General features: G+C 42.4%; 1 protein-coding gene across 2 annotated transcripts in view; it reads right to left on the minus strand.

Annotated features, from left to right (window-relative positions):
• Nucleotides 1-21598, minus strand: part of NSD2 (nuclear receptor binding SET domain protein 2) — a 161815-nt gene that overhangs the window by 33389 nt on the left and 106828 nt on the right. For both annotated transcript variants that reach the window (XM_024199044.2, XM_024199043.2), the window contains exons 12-17: nt 20944-21067; nt 19713-19913; nt 16188-16367; nt 13940-14096; nt 4888-5093; nt 21-124 (exon numbers count right to left, since the gene is read on the minus strand). In XM_024199044.2, coding sequence (XP_024054812.1) covers nt 21-124; nt 4888-5093; nt 13940-14096; nt 16188-16367; nt 19713-19913; nt 20944-21067 — 972 coding nt within the window. The remainder of the gene's footprint in view (nt 1-20; nt 125-4887; nt 5094-13939; nt 14097-16187; nt 16368-19712; nt 19914-20943; nt 21068-21598) is intronic.

The following is a 21598-nucleotide window of genomic DNA, read 5'->3' on the forward strand; positions in this document are numbered from 1 at the left end:
CAGATTTCCTCAAACCTTACCTTTATGTGTTTGTATGGTGGAGGTTTACGTTCATTTTCTTGGGTTTCTTTGGCTTCTCGCTGAAGTTTTATTTCTCGAAATCGAGATTCAGCTTCTTGCAAGGCTAAAAAACAGTTATATCATTAGAACTTGTAGACAGACTATTGTTCCCTGTAGCCCACCATGCTCCTCCCCGTTTTTTTATTTAGTTAATCCCATAGTATCTTCTACCTCTCCTTCTAGACGCTTTAATCCCCTTCTACAGAAACAAATCTAAGTATCTGTATATAAACTCCTCTCTATATGTAAGGATATTATAAGAATTGCTAAAATAAAATAGTAAGAAATAAAAACAACTGCATTAGTTCAGTGACATCCTGGGAATGCTGTGTAGCAAGGTAAAACCTGAGTACTCTCTTGCTTCCTAAGCGGGGGATGTGGAGATGCTTCAGTAAGAATAGGGTTCTTTGTCTCTTTATGCAGCCACAATGTACAATCCAATTTAAAAGATAAAGATATCCATTCTGGAAGAGGTCCTGCACCCTCCATCCCAAGCAGAAGAAATAGTATGATTTTAAATCCAAAGTGGAATATAGGTTAGAGGTAAACAGCTGAGATCCTCAAGATTCAGTCTGGATTGACTTTGAGCAGTTAGATCCATGAGAATTTTACATGATTAATCAGTGTATGATAGCTGGGACAAGGATTGTATTGTAGTGTTTGTAAGATTCTGATTTAGCTTGGTGATGCTAGCAGACGTGCCATGGCACCAGGCCTCAATCAGCACTGACAAACGCATAGCTGGAAACCATCTGGATAATATTGTCAAAATAGATAGAGTAATAAGAATGTGTTTAGTCTTTAGACTTTGTTTGTAGGATGCAGCATATATTAGTTTCACTTATCTGTACCCAATGTTATAGAGCAATAGCAAATGTTTGCATTATAAATCTCTATAATTGTGTAACTCACCAAATAGGAAAGAAGCATTAACTAGTGTAAAGTTCTGGAGCTGCAGACAAGAAGGTTCACTGAAATCAAATGAGCCATTGTGTAACATAAAAGGACGAAGACTATGTCAATTGCCCTCCCCACTCACATGAAGATGAGACAGGCTCAGACGCTTGTATTCTGTTAGTCTGAACTCTGTGTGAGGGGAATAAAAATGCCTGACCAGAAGAAACTTGTGGTGATATACTGCTTGAACTCTGAGGGACAAGGATTTCTAAGCACAAGCAAGGAGTCCCCAACTGTTTAGCTTGCGTTAGCCCTAAGCATGTATATTATAGCAACTGCTATCAACTTTTGGAACCTGAGACTGTATTTCATTTGTGTGTGTATATCTTTACCTGTCATGAGCCACTCCAGATGGTGTGACAAGCTTACGCTGGCATTTAAATGACACAATTTACTTTGTACCCAAGACTGTATCTTCTCCACCCAACCAGTTTGAACTGTTTTTCACAGAATGCATTCTTGTCCCTTCAAAAGCTGACATACATGGGTATTTACACAGATGACTAATATGCAAAGACTGCTGAAACAATTTTATTTACAGTGAAGAAAAATTGAGTTTAATTACCTGTAATGGGAGGTTGAGATGTATGGTTTCCCCATCTGTACTCCACTGTGGGTACACATACTCCATGTGACTGAGTCCACACATTTTTACTAAGCCGCGTTCGTTGGTCCACATGCAAGTAGTAGTTCTCTTTGTGCTCCAAACAGAGTATAATTAGATAATGCAGACTGACACATCTCCACTTCCTTTTCTTACTGCAAATCTGGCTCTCGCATGGGTAATGGAATACAGATAGGGACCACACATCTCGAAGAACCTCCAGTTACAGGTAAATAACCTCCACTGATATCACAATAGGAGGATGAAAAGTGCTGATTGCTGCCAGATTGACCTGTAGAGAACTGATAAAGAGACCTGATGTTTTAAGGGTCAATCAGTAAATTGGGATAGCAGGGAACTCTGGAAACAACTGATGTTGTCGTGATCAAGAGGAGAAATGCTTCCCATTTGGCTGAATAACATTTCCTGGCAGACTCCTTCCTGATCTGATTGACGATGGATTGAACTGCTACTGAACATGAATGCTGTACATCTGATGTCCATCCGAATACCATGCCTTGAACTGAAGATCTTGTTAAGAAAGGAATCGTCAATCTCCCATTCGAGGCCTGTTGAAAAATGTCTGCTGAGACTGAGGGAATTCTGCACACCTTATTGGTATGCTGGTGAGAGAGTTATGTAATATCTGACGAACTAATTCCAGAGGTCAGCTGTCTATACACAGAAGACAGTTATGTTGTCCAACATCATCTGGCTATGACGAGATCAGATGAGTGGGAGGAATGCATTGTAGGCCCAGTGGACCACCCTTATTTCCAGCAAATTGAACCTGTTGCGGAGGAAAGGGGGGGGGTCTGGCCCATCCTACTCTCCATGTTGCCACCGCAACCCTCACCAGGAAAAGCGGCATTTAGTGCCCTTGTCTAATGGAGTAGTTTTGGAGTACTGCATCCTGGACCTTTCTGTAGCCACCTGCTCCACTAAGGAGCAGGGCACCAGATGAATGAATAAAAACTCTGCCCCCACTAGATGGCACAAAATATTGTTTCCAGGCTCTCTTCAGGGTATGGGACAAGAGGCAGGGGTGTGCCATACTGATCTGGTGGGTTCCAAAACGGCTTGGATAACTGGAAGAGCCAACCTCAAAGGGCCAGATTATGTCCAGTAGGGCCTATTGTGTGTCCTGGACCTCTGCAACAACTCCTGGTACTGCTTGTGGTCATTGGGTGGAGAGGGAGATGATGATGCGATCACCTCATCCAGAGAGGAGGACAACATAACCATCAGAACTGTTGGGTCCAGCTCAACTACCTCGTCTGCAAATTCTGATGGAGCCAGTTGGCATCAGTTGGGAAAGGAGGGTCGGTGTGCTTCCTGCACAGATCAAGGGTGCCTGCTGTATGGATCCCACAAGCTTCAGTAAGACCAGAAAGCTCAACCAGAGGGGGAGGCCTCAAGGCATTGGGTACCAGCAGTCCCCTGTGTAGCCATATTTGGAATGAAGCAGACAGTTCCAATACCATCCTTGGCCTCCGACTAGGCTTGTTTTTCTTGGGGGAGAAACCCCATCAGGAGTATCAGATTTTTCTTGACGAAATGATAGAATAGGAGCCTATCAATGATGCCGATGGTACCAGTGGGAGGATGTTCTAGGTTGCGGTCGCAGGAAGGCAGGATACTCTTCCCCTCAAGGTGTTTTTCCCAGGTTTAGGGATATCTCTAAGAAGAGCTGGGCCCAATACTAGGGGAGACTGTGTGCCAGACAAGGTGAATATCTCCTCCAGCAAGGTAAAGGCTTCGGTCCCTCCCTAGTGTTTGGGGGCTCCTAAGAAAGGTACCAGAGGATCAGATCATAAGAAGGTCTAATGTTAGGGGAAACCTCATGGAGAACATCAGAGCCACTAGATGGGGTCCCAGCATCGAACTTCCAGATGGAATCATTAGGTACCGCTCATTAGGTTACGGGGTGGAGTTGGAGCAAGTATCGTTGGATCCTTCTTCCTTCACACCTTTCTTTCTTGGCCAGAAGGCTTATATGGAACTAATTCTTTAGAACCCATTCACGAGAACTTGCCTGACTTTGACCAACAGGAGGAGGATCCTTTCTATTAGAGGCAGATATGTACCTGCCTATGTTCACATCCCCTACTCAGCTGTGAGAGTTTCTTAGGCTTCATAATTTTTGCTTGACACCAGAGCTTGTGTCCGGAGGGCACTGCTTATTGTCTGAGGCTGTTGTACGAGGGGGTCTCCTTGGCCTGAATCTAAATGGGGTTTCATGGCCTACTCCTTGTGGTACTTTTGCAGATGGAGTTCTCATCCATCATGAGTTTAGGGAAGGAAGGAGCAGCAGATGCTGCACTTGGTGGCGATGTGGGCCTCCCCAAGGCAATAAAGGCAGTGTTGAAGAAGATGGAACAGGAGCAGGGGAGACAATTCTTGAACCCCAGAACTCTTGGCATAGTCCCTCTTTACAGGGAGAAGCTCCCTGTGACAGGGAGAACAAACTACGCTAACTACGAAAACACTAAAAAACTAAACTATTAAAAGCTATTTACAAATTGCATTCATAGGTTCACAGTATAGGAAGTTCAAAGCGAACATGGAGGATTCCAACTCAGGCCATGTGGCAATAAGAAAGGGAACTGGAGAGGCATTCGTCTGCACTGCCCTTTACACTCTTGATTTTGAGCACTAGGAGAACAACTGTGGATGTGGAGACTAATGAACATTACTTGCTAAAAACATCCAGACTCAGGAGCATGTGTACCCACGTGCGCAATACATGTAGGAACCATCACTTGAACAATCAGATTCACAGATTAACTGCCAATGTAAAACGGCCTTGCATGAGTGAAGTAAGTAGTGTTTATTCTAACTTCATAATTATCAGCTTTAAACCTCTGCTGTATTTCAATGTTGCAGCATTCTGCTATACACCCATCCTTGTAAAGTACAATGTAAAGGAAAAACAGGTACCATGGTTAAAACTCTCCTTATTCAGAGGGTGTCAATATATTTAAAGGATTATCCCAAAGTTTTGTGGATGGTCATTTATGCTTAATGCTTGCCTGTCAGAAAAGCAAAATTGTCAATGCACTGCTTAGGTTATACTCTGCTAGAAGTCTCTGAAACAAAGCTTTTAATTCAGAGTAATAATAGTAACTAAAGTGTTCTGAACAATTCTCCTGTTGTATATTTTGACATGAGATACTACATAAGCAGACCTGGGCTCAGTATCCTGTCTAAAGAAAGCAAAGTATACATTCCACAAGATTAATTTTTGTTTGATTAAAGCTCTATACCAGTTTTGAAGACTTTCCCAATTCCTTTAATTCCTTGGTATCTACTTCCTCTGTCTCCTTCCATATATGGAAACACACGAGCTTGATGTGTCCAATAATAATCCTTAGAACCAAAGAAAAAAACTGGAAATTCTCCAATTTCATGCTTCATTTTCTGGATATTTGGGGGAACATTTTTTGGATGGCAAACTTCTGCAGGCCACCATCTGTCACAGAAGTACAAATAAAAAAAAGGGACAGCATTTTAGTCAAGCCTTCCTCCAAAAGACAATTTAGCAACAGTAGCTTAATAGTAAACAATTATTATTACTTAATGTACTGTGAATAGGGTGTCACGTAGAACAAGATTTGAGGGAGCAAGTCACTAGACAACAAAACACAATAGAGCAGTTTTAAACCTAACCAAAAAAAAAAGTGGCCCTGCTCTGAGTGCAATGGCATTTTAAACACTGCATCCAATGAATTTTCAAGGGATCAATGGGCAGAACCTTATTGATTTTGATGAAAGTCAAAAACCAGCCAGGGGGGATCTGGGGGACACATAGCTGCTCACATCTTGAGTAACAAAACCAACAGCTTTAACCAGGTCTTTAATTGTCTATAGATCAAAGAAGTGGTTGATGATTCCATTAATACCTTCCAGCAGAACACTCTGCCCCCTCAAACTCAGCTCTGCTCATTGTTCCAATGGAGTTTAAAACGCTGACACCCTGAAAGACTTCTCTCCCAAACTGAAAAGATTAAAATCTAGCCAGCCACAGATTATACAATCTTAATAATACATATTTACATACGTCTCAAATAGAGGGGGACATGAAAGCAACACACCAAGAGGAGGTTACTAACCTGTAACTGGAGGTTCTTTGAGATGTGTGGTCCCTATCTATATTCCACTGACGATTACACGCACGTGCCCTACATCGAGCCGGAGCTTTTGAAAATAGTAGGGTCCCTTGGTCCGCACATGCATTCTTGCTCTGCCTCACGGTTTCGACAGAGGCAATAAAGGGCGAGGCGGACCGACTGCACCCTCAGTTCCTTCACTGCAAATCGCGCAGGAGAGGGTAAGGAGTGAAAGATTGGAATGCAGATAGGGACCACACATCTTGAAGAACCTCCAGTTACGGGTAAGTAACTTCTTCGAGTGATTGCCCCTATTGTATTCCACTGAGGGTGATTGTGATTGATGCCTCATTCAGCGTGGCTGTTCTCCGTTCCATGGTTCTGTCATCTTCATCACACCTTTCTCCTAATTAATACTGCTTGGCAGAGTCTTGCACCAGGGTATAATGGGAAGACAAGGTATGTACCAAACTCCACGTGGCCTCCCTACATATGTCCGTGAGTGGCATATCGTGAAGTGCGGCTATAGCTGATGCTTGCACTCTCGTGGAGTGGGTTCATACCCCAAGGGCTGGAGACAATCCTGATAATCAATACAGGGTGATGCACCCCAAAACCCACTTAGAAATCCTCTGAGTGGAGCTGGCCTGCACCTTAATCCTTTCCGCTGTAGCAATAAATAGTCTTGGCTTTGTCCTCTGCAGGTTAAAGGCCACAGACCTACAGACATCAAGGGGGTGAAGGCACCATTCCTCCACTGAGGTGTGCGGCTTCAGAAAGAAGGCAGGTAAGCATATGAGTTGGTTGAAGTGAAAGCGAGAAACAACTTTCGAAAGAAACTTGGGATGCAAGCACAGGGAAATTTTATCTTTTTGGAACGTGTGTGAGTGGGGAAGGGGAGTGCGGGGGGGGGGGAAGGGGACATGACACTGCCATCACAGACCCCAGTTCGCCCACCCTTCTCACAGAGGTAATAGCTACCAGGAAGGTGACTTTCATGAAGAGAACAGAAGCATGAGGCCTGAGATTCGAAGGGAGATTTCATCAATGCTGTCAAGTATCAGAGGGGTAGCCGTGTTAGTCTGGATCTGTAAAAAGCAACAAAGAGTCCTGTGGCACCTTATAGACTAACAGACGTATTGGAACATAAGCTTTCGTGGGCGAATACCCACTTCGTCACACGTATTCACCCACGAAAGCTTATGCTCCAATACGTCTGTTAGTCTATAAGGTGCCACAGGACTCTTCGTCGCTTTCATCAATGCTGAGGACATGGTTGAGGTTCCACTGGGGCGTGATAGGGAGAATAGGAGGATACATTCGGATGAGGCCATTCCAGAACCTTGCAGTCAAGGGGTGAGTGAAAACAGAGTGCCCTTCCACAGGGGGGTGTAAAGCACTTATGGCCACTATGTATACCTTAATGGTGTTGAGAGTGAGTCCAGACTCCTTCAGGGACAGGAGATAGTCTAAAAGGAGAGGAATGTCCGTGGCCTCAGAGGCAAGGCCCTTCTGCTGGGCCCAGGAGGCAAAACATTTCCACTTGGATTGGTAGGACAGCCTCGTGGACCCTTTCCTGCTACTCGAAAGGAAAGTAAGAAAGGATACAGCTGTGGGTAGGAGAATGGACATAAGGAGGAAGGGTAATGTAGATATCAGTCTAATAGGTGATACTGGCGGTAGAATGTCTGTGCCTAATCGGGTAAAGAATGTGAGAGAAACCAAACAGCAAAAATTAAGATGTTTGTACACTAATGCGAGGAGCCTAGGTAACAAAATGGAGGAACTAGAGCTATTGGTGCAGGAAGTGAAACCAGATATTATAGGGATAACAGAAACATGGTAGAATAGTAGTCATGACTAGAGTACAGGTATTGAAGGGTATGTGCTGTTTAGGAAAGACAGAAATAAATGTAAAGGTGGTGGAGTAGCATTGTATATCAATGATGAGGTAGACTGTAAAGAAATAAGAAGGGATGGAATGGATAAGACAGAGTCTGTCTGGGCAAAAATTACATTGGGGAAGAAAGCTACTAGAGCATCCCCTGGGATAGTGCTTGGGGTGTGCTATAGACCGCCAGGATCCGATTTGGATATGGATAGAGACCTCTTTAATGTTTTTAATGAAGTAAATACTAATGAGAATTGTGTGATCATGGGACACTAACTTCCCAGATATAGACTGAAGGACAAGTGCTACTAGTAATAACAGGGCTCAGATTTTCTGAACCAATAAGAGGGGATGCCATTTTAGATTTGGTTTTGGTGAGTAGTGAGGACTTCATAGAAGAAATGATTATAGGGGACAACCTTGGTTCGAGTGATCATGAGCTAATTCAGTTCAAACTAAATGGAAGGATAAACAAAAATAGATCTGTACTAGGGTTTTTGATTTCAAAAGGGCTAACTTTAAAAAATTAAGGAAATTAGTTAGGAAAGTGGATTGGACTGAAGAACTTGTGGATCTAAAGGCAGAGGAGGCCTGGATTTACTTCAAGTCAAGGTTGCAGAAACTATCAGAAGCCTGCATCTGAAGAAAGGGGAAAAACTCATAGGCAGGAGATGTAGACCAAGATGGATGAGCAACCATCTCAAAGAGGTGATTAAGAAAAAGCAGAAAGCCTACAAGGAGTGGAGGATTGGAGGGATCAGCAAGGAAAGCTACCTTATTGAGGTCAGAACATGCAGGGATAAAGTGAGAAAGACCAAAAGCCATGTAGAGTTGGACCTTGCAAAGGGAATTAAAACCAATAGTAAAAGGTTCTATAGCCATATAAATAAGAAGAAAACAAAGAAAGAAGAAGTGGGGCCGCTAAACACTGAGGATGGAGTGGAGGTTAAGGATAATTTAGGCATGGCCCAATATCTAAACAAATACTTTGCCTCAGTCTTTAATGAGGCTAATGAGGAGCTTAGGGATAATGGTAGGATGACAAATGGGAATGAGAATATGGAGGTAGATATTGCCACATCCGAGGTAGAAGCCAAACTCGAACAGCTTAATGGGACTAAATCAGGGGGCCCAGATAATCTTCATCCAAGAATATTAAATGAACTGGCACATGAAATTGCAAGCCCATTAGCAAGAATTTTTACTGAATCGGTAAACTCAGGGGTTGTACAGTATAACTGGAGAATTGCTAACATAGTTCCTATTTTTAAGAAAGGAAAAAAAAGTGATCCGGGTAACTACAGGCCTGTTAGTTTGACATCTGTAGTATGCAAGGTCTTGGGAAAATTTTTGAAGGAGAAAGTAGTTAAGGACATTGAGGTCAATGGTAATTGGGACAAAATATAACATGGTTTTACAAAAGGTAGATCGTGCCAAACCAATCTGATCTCCTTCTTTGAGAAGGTAACAGATTTTTTAGACAAAGGAAATGCAGTGGATCTAATTTACCTTGATTTCAGTAAGGCATTTGATACGGTTCCACATGGGGAATTATTAGCTAAATTGGAAAAGATGGGGATCAATATGAAAACTGAAAGGTGGATAAGGAACTGGTTAAAGGGGAGATTACAACGGGTCATACTGAAAGGTGAACTGTCAGGCTGGAAGGAGGTTACTAGTGGAGTTCCTCAGGAATCGGTTTTGGGACCAATCTTATTTAATCTTTTTATTACTGACCTTGGCACAAAAAATGGGAATGTGCTAATTGCGGATAAGACAAAGCTGAGAGGTATTGTCAATACAGAGAGGGACCGGGATATCCTACAGGAAGAACTGGATAACCTTGTAAACTGGAGTAATAGTAATAGGATGAAATTTAATAGCGAAAAGTGCAAGGTCATGCATTTAGGGATTAACAAGATTTTTTGTTATAAACTGGGGACGCATCACCTGGAAGTAACAGAGGAGGAGAAGGAGGAGTATTGGTTGATCACAGGATGATTATGAGCCGCCAATGTGATATGGCTGTGAAAAAAGCTAATGCGGTCTTGGGATGCATCAGAGATTTCCAGTAGAGATAAGGAGGTGTTAGTAACGTTATACAAGGCACTGGTGAGACCTCATCTGGAATATTGTGTGCAGCTCTGGTCTCCCATGTTTAAGAAGGATGGATTCAAACTGGAACAAGTACAGAGAAGGGCTACTAGGATGATCCGAGGAATGGAAAACCTGTCTTATGAAAGGAGAATCAAAAAGAGCTTGGCTTGTTTGGTCTAACCAAAAGAAGGCTGAGGGGAGATATGATTGCTCTCTATAAATATATCAGAGAGCTAAATACCAGGGAGGGAGAGAAATTATTAAAGCTCAGTACCAATGTGGACACAAGAACAAATAGATATAAACTGACCATAAGGAAGTTTAGACTTGAAATTAGACGAAGATTTCTAACCATCAGAGGAGTGAAGTTCTGGAATAGCCTTCCAAGGGGAACAGTGGAGCCAAAAGACATATCTGGCTTCAAGAGTAAGCTTGATAAGTTTATGGAAGGGATGGTATGATGGGATAGTCAATTAATTGTCAAAATTAGGCTATTAGCGGTAAATATGCCCAATGGCCTGCGATGGGACACTAGATAGGGTCGGATCTGAGTTACTACAGAGAATTCTTTCCTGGGTGTCCGGCTGGTGAGTCTTGCCCACCTGCTCAGGGTTTAGCTGATCGCCATATTTGGGGTCGGGAAGGAATTTTCCTCCAGGGCAGATTGGCAGAGGCCCTGGGGGTTTTTCACCTTCCTCTGCAGCACGGGTCACTTGCTGGAGGATTCTCTGCACCTTGAAGTCTTTAAACTACAAGTTGAGGACTTCAGTAGCTCAGACATAGGTCAGGTGTTTGTTACAGGAGTGGGTGGGTGAGATTCTGTGGCCTGTGTTGTGGAGGTCAGACTAGAAGATCATAATGGTCTCTTCTGACCTTAAGGTCTATGAGTCTGTGAGTCTTGTACTGCCAACGAACACTCTCATTGTAGCGAAGATGCCCATCCAAAACCCAGGCTCTCAGGTGAAGCATCTGCAGATCGGGATGTTTGATCCTGCCATTGTGTTGTGTGAGCAGTTCAGGGAACATCAGTAGTGGAAATGGAGGATGCTTCAAAATACAGAGAAGAGGAGGAAACCAAAACTGGTGAGGCCAGAATGGGGCAATCAGGATGACCATGGCTCTCTCCCACTGAATCTTGTGGAAGACCTGGGGAAGGAAGGATGGGGTTGGAGAAGGCATAACTTATCTGGTCGGACCAGCAGATGACATGAGCATCACCTTGGCAATAGGCTCCAATCCCATCCCTGGAACAGTCCTGGAAGCATTTGGTGTTAGCGTGGGAGGCGAAAAGATCCCTGTTCGGAGTCCCCAAATGGTCAAAAATGCCCACGACCACAGAGTCGTGCAGCTCCCATTCATGGTCATTCCCTTGCCGACCAATTTGCCTTCTTCTAAAATAGCCTGGAAGAGGGTATGATACTGCTGGAGAAGCTTGTCCACAAGGTCTGCTAACTGGCCATAATTCAAAAAGTCATATATTGCCAGTAATGCCAGGTAATTAGAGATGAGAAACTGAAGGCTGGCTGAAGAAAAGACCTTATGACCTAGGAGGTCATATCTCTTATCCGCCTTATATGTCAGAGTGGAACGTGGGAGCTGTTGCCTAGCCCATTCAGTAGCAGCCTGTATAACCAGGGAATTGGGTGAAGGGTGAGAAAACAGAAACTCAGATCCTTTTTAGAGGAACATAGTATCTTTTTTCTGCCCCCTTCGAGGTGTGCGCGCGCAAGTGGCCAGGGTATCCCAGACAGTACATGCCTGCTGAAGAATGGCATTGTTGATTGGTAGCACCGCCCTAGCTGGTAACGATGCATGAAGAATGTCAAGTAATTGATGTTGGCTGTCCTGCACCTCCTCCAGTGGAATGTGGAAGGCATCGGCCACCCTCTATATCAATTCCTGGAACTGGCGGTGGTTGGCTGGGACAGGGAGGAAGGAATTGACACTCCTGCATCTGAAGACGATGGGAACCTCTCCAGATCCAGTGGCACCGGATTCAGGCTAGCCGGTGCATCCTCCCAACCCTGGTTCTGAACATCTACTAGACGAAGGCAGGAGTGGCGAGATAGGGGACTACTCTCAGATGGATCGGGAAGGTTCTGAAGGGGGCTATTGGGGCCAAGGCCCCCAGTACAGCCAACCAGACAGATCCAGCAGTTGCTGCAGTGGACAACACAGACTGGGGTACCAGTGGCTTCTTGCTGAGGAAAGGGAGGATATTGCCACTGAGTCAGTGAAACATTCGGGTATTTATGCCAGCAGTACAGGAGAGGCGGACCTTGTGTTCCATCTGAGCCCTCCAATGCTGAGAGGTCACAGCCTTGTTTGAACTGTGGTACTGTCAGAACCAAATCAGTCACAGGGATGCGCTCAGGAACATGATCCAAATGCAGGAAGTCCAATGCTCTTATGAGGCAAATGCACCGAGAGACGTGGCGATCTTACCTCATCCAGGGCAAACAGTTCATGAATGGAGAACTGCCTCGGAACCAATGATTCCTGTGACTTTGATGGTACCGATCCAGAAGGCGCACATGGCTCAGTAACTGGGACCAGCGGGTCCAGTGTTCTGTGTGTGACTTCTTGCCATGCTTGTGAGCCTGGGAACGCACCGCTCTTCCAAGACTGAACTTGTAGAGGATGAAATGTCCTTCTTGGGCCTTAAGGAAGATTTACTGCCATGCTTATGACATGCTTCCTTGCCTCATGGCTAGGCCCTGGCATGGGGTCCTTAGCACTGGTACTGGCAGAACCAGACTGGGACTCCGCAGTAGGAGGCGTGCTGCTCGACTGCTCAAGCCGATGTACTGGGTGGGGGAGAAGGGGTTCCCTGGCCTGGACCCAACCATGGCTTCATGGCGATCTCTACGAGTTGCTTCTTGAGGCAGAGAGCTTGGCCTTCCTAGGTATGGGCTGGGAAGGAGAGACAGATATTGCACCTTGATGCAACGTGGACTTCCCCCAAGCAGTAAAGGCAGCATTGGTGCTCGTCACTGATCAAAAATGAGCGACGGCAGGAAGCGCAGACCTTGAACCCAGGCATCTTCAGCATAATCCAGTACCCAAGCGTGGGTGCTGGGGCACGAAGGGGGTCAGTAAAACAGTATCCCAAAGTCCTTAAAATCCTAAAAACTACTGCTAACACTAAAACTACTACAAAAATAACAGAATGCTGAACTATATACAAGCATAAAACAGTTTTTTTCCTGTATTGAGGAAAGTGCGTCACAAGAGATCAGAGAACAGAAGATGCTCTGAATTGGACCATATGGTGGCAAGAAGGAACTGAGGGCCTAGTCAGTCCGCCCTGCCCTTTATCGCCTCAGTCAAAACCATGAGGTAGAGCAAGGGCCCATGTGCGGACCAAGGGATAATGCTATTTTCAAAAGCTCCGGGTGCATGCGCATAACCCTTAGTGGGACAATAGGGAACATCACTCAAATGAGACTGGGATACAAGGAACTACTGATGTGTGCCATGAGCCTGGCCTACAGAAGCAATGGGTGACACTCTAGTCTAGACACAGGTAGGCTAAGGCTAGGTCTACACTACAGCGGGGGGTCGACCTAAGATACGCAACTTCAGCTACGTGAATAGCGTAGCTGAAGTGGCGTATTTTAGGTCGACTTACCTGGCTGTGAGGACGGCGGCAAGTCGACCGCGGCCGCGCCGCCGTCGACTCCGCTACCGCCTCTTGCCGCGGTGGATTTCCAGAGTCGACGGTAGAGCCATCAGGGATCGATTTTATCGCGTCTTCACTAGACGTGGTAAGTCGATCCCCGATAGACCGGTTGCTACCCGCCGGATCGGCGGATAGTGAAGACGTGCCCTAAGATAGGAGCAGTTACAAGGGAAATGGGGGACACACACAGTTCCTAGCATGGGGAAAATGGGTCACAACAGTATGGGGGAAAAGGGCATGGAATAAACAGCTCCTTGCGGAGGATTGAGGGGCACACAGAGCTCCTAGTTGCTGGGAGTCCCTGAAATGGAAGAGGATGAGAGAGTGGCATACAGAACAGTTGTGGGGGGGGAAGGAGTCATGCAAGGAGCACTTGGTTCATGCACTGAACTTGGCCTCCAGAAGCACCAAAGCATGCAACTCCTTAGTTTAACAGATTTCCACACACAAAACTTGTTTTCAAGTTACTTTCAGCAAAAGTAATTTTATATTATATTATATTTATATTAAATGAAAAAATGTAAGTCCATTCATCAGACCTGTAATTTCCAAGTTTGACCCAAATGATATCCTGGAAACGGAGTTTCTTTCCAGCCCTACAGTCATTGCAGTACCAGCTACCATCTGGCATTTCAATATTTAAACAGTCTGGGTGAAATGCTGCAGGACATGACTCACAGCACAAAAGGCTTCCTCCTGTACAAAATAAAAGATTGAAAGTTTAAGTTTCAAGGTGTAAAACAGTTTAGCATTTCAGTCTGATTTAAATCACAGTAGCATGTAACTAGACACTACATTTTTTAAAAAATTGGTCGGAACATATTGATCTGCAACAAATGGATATCACTCATTCATATGAAAAAGCCACAGAAAACCTCATTAACTTGGGTGAATAGAAGACTCAGATTACTAAATTATACAAACTAGCAATATGCCATGTTGTTGTAGTCCTATTTAGCTGTGACACACTGAGAATCTTCCAGACCTGAAGAAGAGTTCTGTGTAAGTTAAAAAGCTGGTCTCTCACAGCAACAGAAGTTGGGCCAATAAAAAATATTACCTCACCCACCTTGTCTCACAAATTAGCACATGAACTAACAATAAAAGCTAGGATAATGCATCACAAATTGTAATTACTCCGTTTTATTTTAACAGTTGCAGTTTAATTTATGACAATGCTTAACAGTATGTAAAATTTTAATAAAAATGAGCATCTAAAGAATTTTTCCAATAAAATTGTATCGAGGAGAGGGGTGATTTCACTATTTTGCATGTGTCACATTTGGTACCCCAAAGCAACACCCTGGCACCCCCATATTCACCATATATATGGTGATATAATTATGATGTGTTTGTACAAAGCATGCTTTGTGAGGTATCATTTTAAAAGTCTTTATCTGTTGAACATTAATATCCTGTTGGATTGTATGTGCTATCATTGTATGTGAAGTTATGAAGTCTTGCTATATGTGTGTGTTACTGAAATATGTTGGGAAACACCCACAACCAGCCTTTCAGGTACAACAATGGAGAAGCCAGGCAGCGTTGATGGCCCAGTAAGGGGAATACACGTGCACAAGGACTACCCCAGGAACTATATACAATGGAGACCTCTCAGAGAGAGCACAAAGACAATGGAGACTGCTTGACTCACCTCATAGCAAAAGATCTTTCCAGCAAGCTGGAGGATCCTATAAAGGAGGGGAAGTGACATCATCATTTCTCCTCTCTCCCCCCACAACTCAACACCTGGAAACACATCTAGAGGACAAAGACTGAACTGGGGAGGTGGTCCCAGGCTGGAAAGGAGAATCCCAGCTTGTGTATTAAGGAACTATACCATCAGGGTGAGAAACTGCTTAATTCATATCCTGTTTAGTTTATAGAACTCAGATTGCGATTTTACTTTGATTTCTTAGGTGACCAACTTTGATCTGTAGGATTACTTTATAATCACTTAAAATCTTTCTGTAGTTAATAAATCTGTTTTATATTTTACCTAAAACAGTGAGTTTTGCTTGAAGTGCTTGGGAAATCTCAGGAACAAGAGCTGGTGCATGTCCTCTTCACATTGAGGGAGGGGTGAACTGGGTAATAAATTTACACTGGTCAGGCTTCTGACCAGGGCAAGATGGTACAGCTCTGGGGTCATAGGGCTGGGGAGCTGTGGAGAATTGGCTGGAGCCTCTCTATTGTTGATTCATGAGTGGCTAGCAAAAGTATTCATGTAATGCAGCTAGGTATGTCCCTGCCTTTGGATGTCTGTGTTAAGTGCAGTACCTGGAGAGGTTTGCAGCTTGTCACAGCATCACAGTGTGAGAGGAAGCCCAGGTTGCTGAGACAGAGGGCTCAGCGGTACCCCATTTCCAGGTTGCACCCTGTCACAGTGTGCATGAATTTTCAAGTGGGTAGTTAAGCAAACTGTGGCTTAACAAGCTTCCACAGTGTTTATTTAATTTGTCATCAGGTCTGGTAGTTTGCTTCCTCCATGTTCTAATCAGCACTGTGTACAGTGGCTGCACTCATTAAGCTTCTCTGCATAACAATTAAATCAAAGGGTAGTTGGACAAAGTGCAAGAAAAAAAACCCAAAAAACTTAATGACATCTGCAGTTAACAAGATACTCCAATACCTTCAACAACACTTTGAAGAAATCTGAAGTTACACCATGTGTCTGGTGTTTTTCTTTAAATATCTTAATAAAATACATTGAAAATGAATATTTAGATGTTGATTAGTTTATACTTTTAGTAAAGCAATAAAATAAAGATTTGTACATCGATTTACCTTTTGAGCACACAAAGCACCAGCTCACATTGATGTGCGCATGATGACTTTTTCCTTTCATGGCAGTGAAATGATTGGTACAAACAATGCTGTTGGAAGTGATCACTGCACACCCTGCAGCAATGCAAACATCTCCAGCATGGTAAGCGACAGGACAGCGAATACACCGCATCATTTTGCCTAGCAAAAGCAGAATACTTCTATATTATCTTTCTAAACTAGAGATTTTATTGGTCTGCAGATATAATGCAAAAAATGTTTTCTATTACTGCATAATGTAGCCTATAAACATACATACAAAATGTGAAAAACACCATATCTTTAAAAACCATGCATTTAAAATCAATCAGAATATTGAATTAATGCAGGTTTTCTGCACTGAGTTTTGCTTTTAAGGAAGAAGAGATCCCACACTGAATTAAAGGCACTGTAACATTCTAACGTGAAGAGCTTCACACATACACAACAGCATGTGTGTAGTAAGTTGTTAAAAAGAAAAATCTTTAAATACACATTAAAACCAAAGGGTCTCCAAATTAACAGCATTTCGTTGCACAATATTATTTATATAAATAGTCCCAATTCTCTCTCACTTGCACTCTCCCATATCTGTCATATCTAATTTCTAGGCTGTTTAGGAAAGATGTCTAACTTTCGGTATTTATTTTGTGACATGACTGGCACAACTTGACAAGGAACAAGTAAGAATACTCATGACGACAGATAATTATGCATGTACTTTTACATGTAGTTTTCCAGATAATAAACTCTATTTTGTATATATGTGTGGAGATCTGCAATTGGCACATACTAAAGGGCAAATTCTGCTACTCTTACTCACATAAGTACTCATTCACATGAGTAGTTCAGCTAACATTAACGGGACTATCTATGCAAGTGCTGAAGGAATGGGGCCTGAAACAGTAATAAAAGTGGTATACTGCATAAGTGCCTTATGGCATTTCAGTCCATTTTAACACTTTGTCCAACCATTTTTCTACTTTAGACATAGCACACACTCCTTGAGTTGTTCTGAATTATCAAGGTGAAAAACAACAACAAAAAAACATTTTTATTAGGGCAGTCGATTAATTGCAGCTAACTCATGCGATTAACTAAAAAAAAATTAATCACGATTAATCGCAGTTTTAATCGCACTGTTAAACAATAATATACCAACCGAAATGTATTAAATATTTTTTAGATATTTTTCTACATTTTCAAATATATTGATTTCAATTGCAACACCGAATACAAAGTTGACAGTGCTCACTTTACATTACTATTTTTTATTACAAAAATTTGCACTGTAAAAATGGCAAACAAAAGAAATACTATTTTTCAATTCACCTCATGCAAATACTGTAGTGCAATCTCTTTATCGTGAAAGTGCAACTTACAAATGTGGATTTTTTTGGTTACATAACTGCACTCAAAAACAAAACAATGTAAAACTTTACAGCCTACAAGTCCACTCACTCATACTTCTTGTTTAGCCAACTGCTAAAACAAACAAGTTTGTTTACATTTAGGGGAGATAATGCTGGATGCTTCTTATTTACAACATCACCTGAAAGTGAGAACATGCATTCGCATGGCACTTAGTACCTTGTAATGCCAGCAAGAAGTTATGCTAAACATTTGTATGCCCCTTCATGCTTCGGCCACTATTCCAGAGGACATGCTTCCATGCTAATGATGCTTGTTAAAAAAAATAATGCTTTAATTAAATTTGTGACTGAACTCCTTGGGGGAGAACTGTATGTCTCCTGCTATGTTTTACCCGCATTCTGCCATATATTTATTGTTACAGTAGTCTTGGATGATGACTCAGCACGTTGTTCATTTTAAGAACACTTTCGTTGCAGATTTGACAAAACGCAAAGAAGGTAACAATGTGAGATTTCTAAAGATAGTTACAGCACTCAACCCAAGATTTGAGAATCTGAAGTGCCTTTTAATATCTGAGAGCGATGAGGTGTGGAGCATGCTTTCAGAAGTCTTAAAAGAGCAACACTCCGATGCGGAAACTACAGAACCCAAACCACCAAAAAAGAAAATCAACCTGTTGTTGGTGACATCTGACTTACATAATGAAAATGAACATGCATCAGCCCGCATTGCTTTGGATGGTTATCAAGCAGAACCCATTATCAGCATGGACGCATATCCTCTGGAATGGTGGTTGAAGCATGAAAGGACATATGACTCTTTATTGCATCTAACATATAAATATTTTGCAATGCCGGCTACAATGGTGCCATGCGAACGCCTGTTCTCGCTTTCAGGTGATATTGTAAACAAGAAGCGGGCAGCATTATCTCCTGAAAATGTAAACAAACTTGTTTGTCTGAAACAAGAAGTAGGACTGAGTGGACTTGAAGTTCTCTGAAGTTTTACACTGTTTTGTTTTTGAATGCAGTTATTTTTTATACATAATTCTACATTTGTAAGTTCAACTTTCATGATAAAGAGATTGCACTACAATACTTTTATTAGGTGAATTGAAAAATACTATTTCTTTTGTTTTTTATAGTGCAAATATTTATAATCAAAAATAAATATAGTGAGCACTGTACACATTGTATTCTGTCTTGTAATTGAAATCAATATATTTGAAAATATCCCCCCCACTCACTCCATCCCCACCTCTCTCTGTCGCTCTCTCTCCTCCACCTTCACTCACTTTCACCGGGCTGGGGCAAGGGGACTGGAATTTGGGAGGGGATGCAGGCTCTGGGCTGGGACTGAGGGGTTCGCAGTGTGGGAGGAGGCTCCGGGCTGAGCCTGGGGGAGGGTGTTGGGCTGCAGATGGAGGTGAGGGGTGCAAGCTCTGGGAGGGAGTTTGGGAGCAGGAAGGGGTGTGGGCTCTGGGAGGGAGTTTGGGTGAAGGAGGGGGCTCCGGGCTAAGGAAGTGTGTTGGGGTGCAGGAGAGGGTATGGTTCTGGGAGGGGAGGATCAGGGCTGGGGCAGGGGTGCAGGAGGGGAGCCCACCTTAGCGACAGCCCCACTATACCACCAGACTTTTAGCGGCCGGAGATCGCGATCGACTGGGAGAGTCTCCAGGATTGACCAGTCGATCACGATCGACCGGTTGGTGACCTCTGTATTAAAAGTGCAATTAATCACACAATTAATTTTTTTAATTGTTTGACAGCCCTAATTTTTATTGTTATAGATAAAATAAGTACATGAATAAGAAGTGGCCATATGGAATTTTACTCAACATAGAAAAAAAATTACCTTTGATCAGGGATCTATCATGAAATACATAAATCTGAAGATAATTTTCTTTCAGAAAGCTGTAAGTGACCTAGGGCTCCAAGTGAAAGTGCCTCTTTAATTAGAACCAGAGTCCTCCTACCACATCACTATAATAAAGTATGTTGAATGGGTTGAATAAGATTTACAGCTCAGTTAGCAGAGGTAGCTTTAATTCTTTATGTACAACAATGCTAGCTGGAGCTAAACAATAGCAACTCAGAAAGTTTAAGAAAAAAAATCTGAAAAAAAATGAAGGAATACCTTTTGATATTCTTGGATTTGAGGGGTTAGTAACATGACAGCTTACACAGCTGTGGAAAGGACATCGAAAACCTCTGTTCTCAAACACAGTAAGATGAAATTTTCTCACACAAGCCTCATGGTAGAATTTACCACACTGGGATACAATACAGCGCTTCACATCTGCCTTTCTCTCCTTACACACAAAACACGTGTGAACACCTAAAAATAAAAGTAACATCCTATTTTTTACTCGAGTTTCTGTATTTAGACTATATTTCTCTGGGGAGAAAAAGGAACAAAAACAAAACTCTTACTTGATCTAGATCATTGACTCAAATTTATTTATAACTTTGAGAATTAAAAGGCTTCTAATCAACCCATCCCAAAACAAATCAAATATAACTACAATATAAATCAATTACTGTTTAAATTGTACACAGTTAAACTAACTCCTCAATCACTGACTTGCTTACATGTTCTTAATTAAAGAACCTCTTAATACTACAGGAGTACAATAAGGGCAATTCTTTTTAACAATGAAGTCAATAACATCGGGTGTCTGTGATCCTGAAGATGCCAAGATCAGCCTACAATGTGAGACAGTTTATGAAGCTTATTTCTGTGCCACTTGAAAACCAGGTCATGAAAACTTCATTATTATGCATCACAGTTTTCTTCAACAAGGTTCAGCATGTTTTCTGTTTGAAGATGCAACAGGACTGTAACAGCTTTTAAGTCATGTTTAAGTATTATAAACCAGCAGTAGTTATTACTGGAGAAAAAGCAACAGAGATTAATAGCAAGAACTACAGTTAGGCTTTTTATAGGATGAAGAAGAGATTGAAAAATCACAGAAAAATGAGAAGTGGGCGGGGTGGGGGGGAAGGAGAAGAACAGGAATTGTTAACCTACTTCTTTTACCTGATTGTAGGACTTCTTATGCCTTCCACAGGTTTTGAGTCTTCTGGAATTACATATGATGACAAGTATTCTGCAAGTGTTATAATTATGCACTGCACATGCTAAATCAGCTCAGGGTGCACGTGGTTTCAACTAAAAATGCTGGGTACCTGGATTTTCCAGCACTTACATAAAGAGACAAAATTAATGGTAATGTGAGCTCCCATCCTGCCTGGCACCAGGAGAAAAATGGTTCCTTCAGATATACATAATCTCAGCTAACAAGATTTGTTAGGACAAATGATATAAACAGTATGGCTTTTTATTAACAGAAGTGGACAAAACTTGCCTGATGTACATTCACGACAAATGAATTTTCCTGCTGGTCTTCCAGGGAGCCCAAGGCAGCTTACATGAAAAGCTCCAAAGCATAGGCCTTCACACAGCAGGAGATCACCTGGTTTTTCACATAGCTTTTAAATCAGAAAAGTATTGAGCGTTAAAAATACGCATATGGGATTAACTGTTTTCTTCGTTATTTCTCTCACCTACTTCTCCTCTCACACTCTTCCTATCGGAAGTGGAGGAAAAGATAATTCTACAACCATCAGATCATACAGTTTCCAAGCAGAAATGTTTTTCCATTCCTACAAATATTTAGGATGTATTTAGTAAATACAAAATATTTACATGTATGCCCTCTAGACAGACACACACACACAGCTAAATAATGTAGATTCAATCTAATAAGTACAAAAAGATTTTAAACGAATTTTCTACTCATGGAAATTGCAGACTAAGTAAGGCTAAAAGCAACCTTATTTTCTCCTTACCAGGAATACTTAACTTAATATGCTAGGCTTTGTGATACTTCCAGGCCTGAATTGTCAGCATTGGCACATGAATAAAAACCAGTTACCTGCCTTTTCGTAACTCTTGTTCTCCGAGATGTGTTGCTCATGTCCATTCCATTTGAGGTGTGTGCATGCCCACATGCACAGTTG

This window comes from Terrapene carolina, unplaced genomic scaffold (assembly GCF_002925995.2).
Source record: "Terrapene carolina triunguis isolate 2854851 unplaced genomic scaffold, T_m_triunguis-2.0 Scaffold66, whole genome shotgun sequence".
Classification (NCBI taxonomy): domain Eukaryota; kingdom Metazoa; phylum Chordata; order Testudines; family Emydidae; genus Terrapene; species Terrapene triunguis.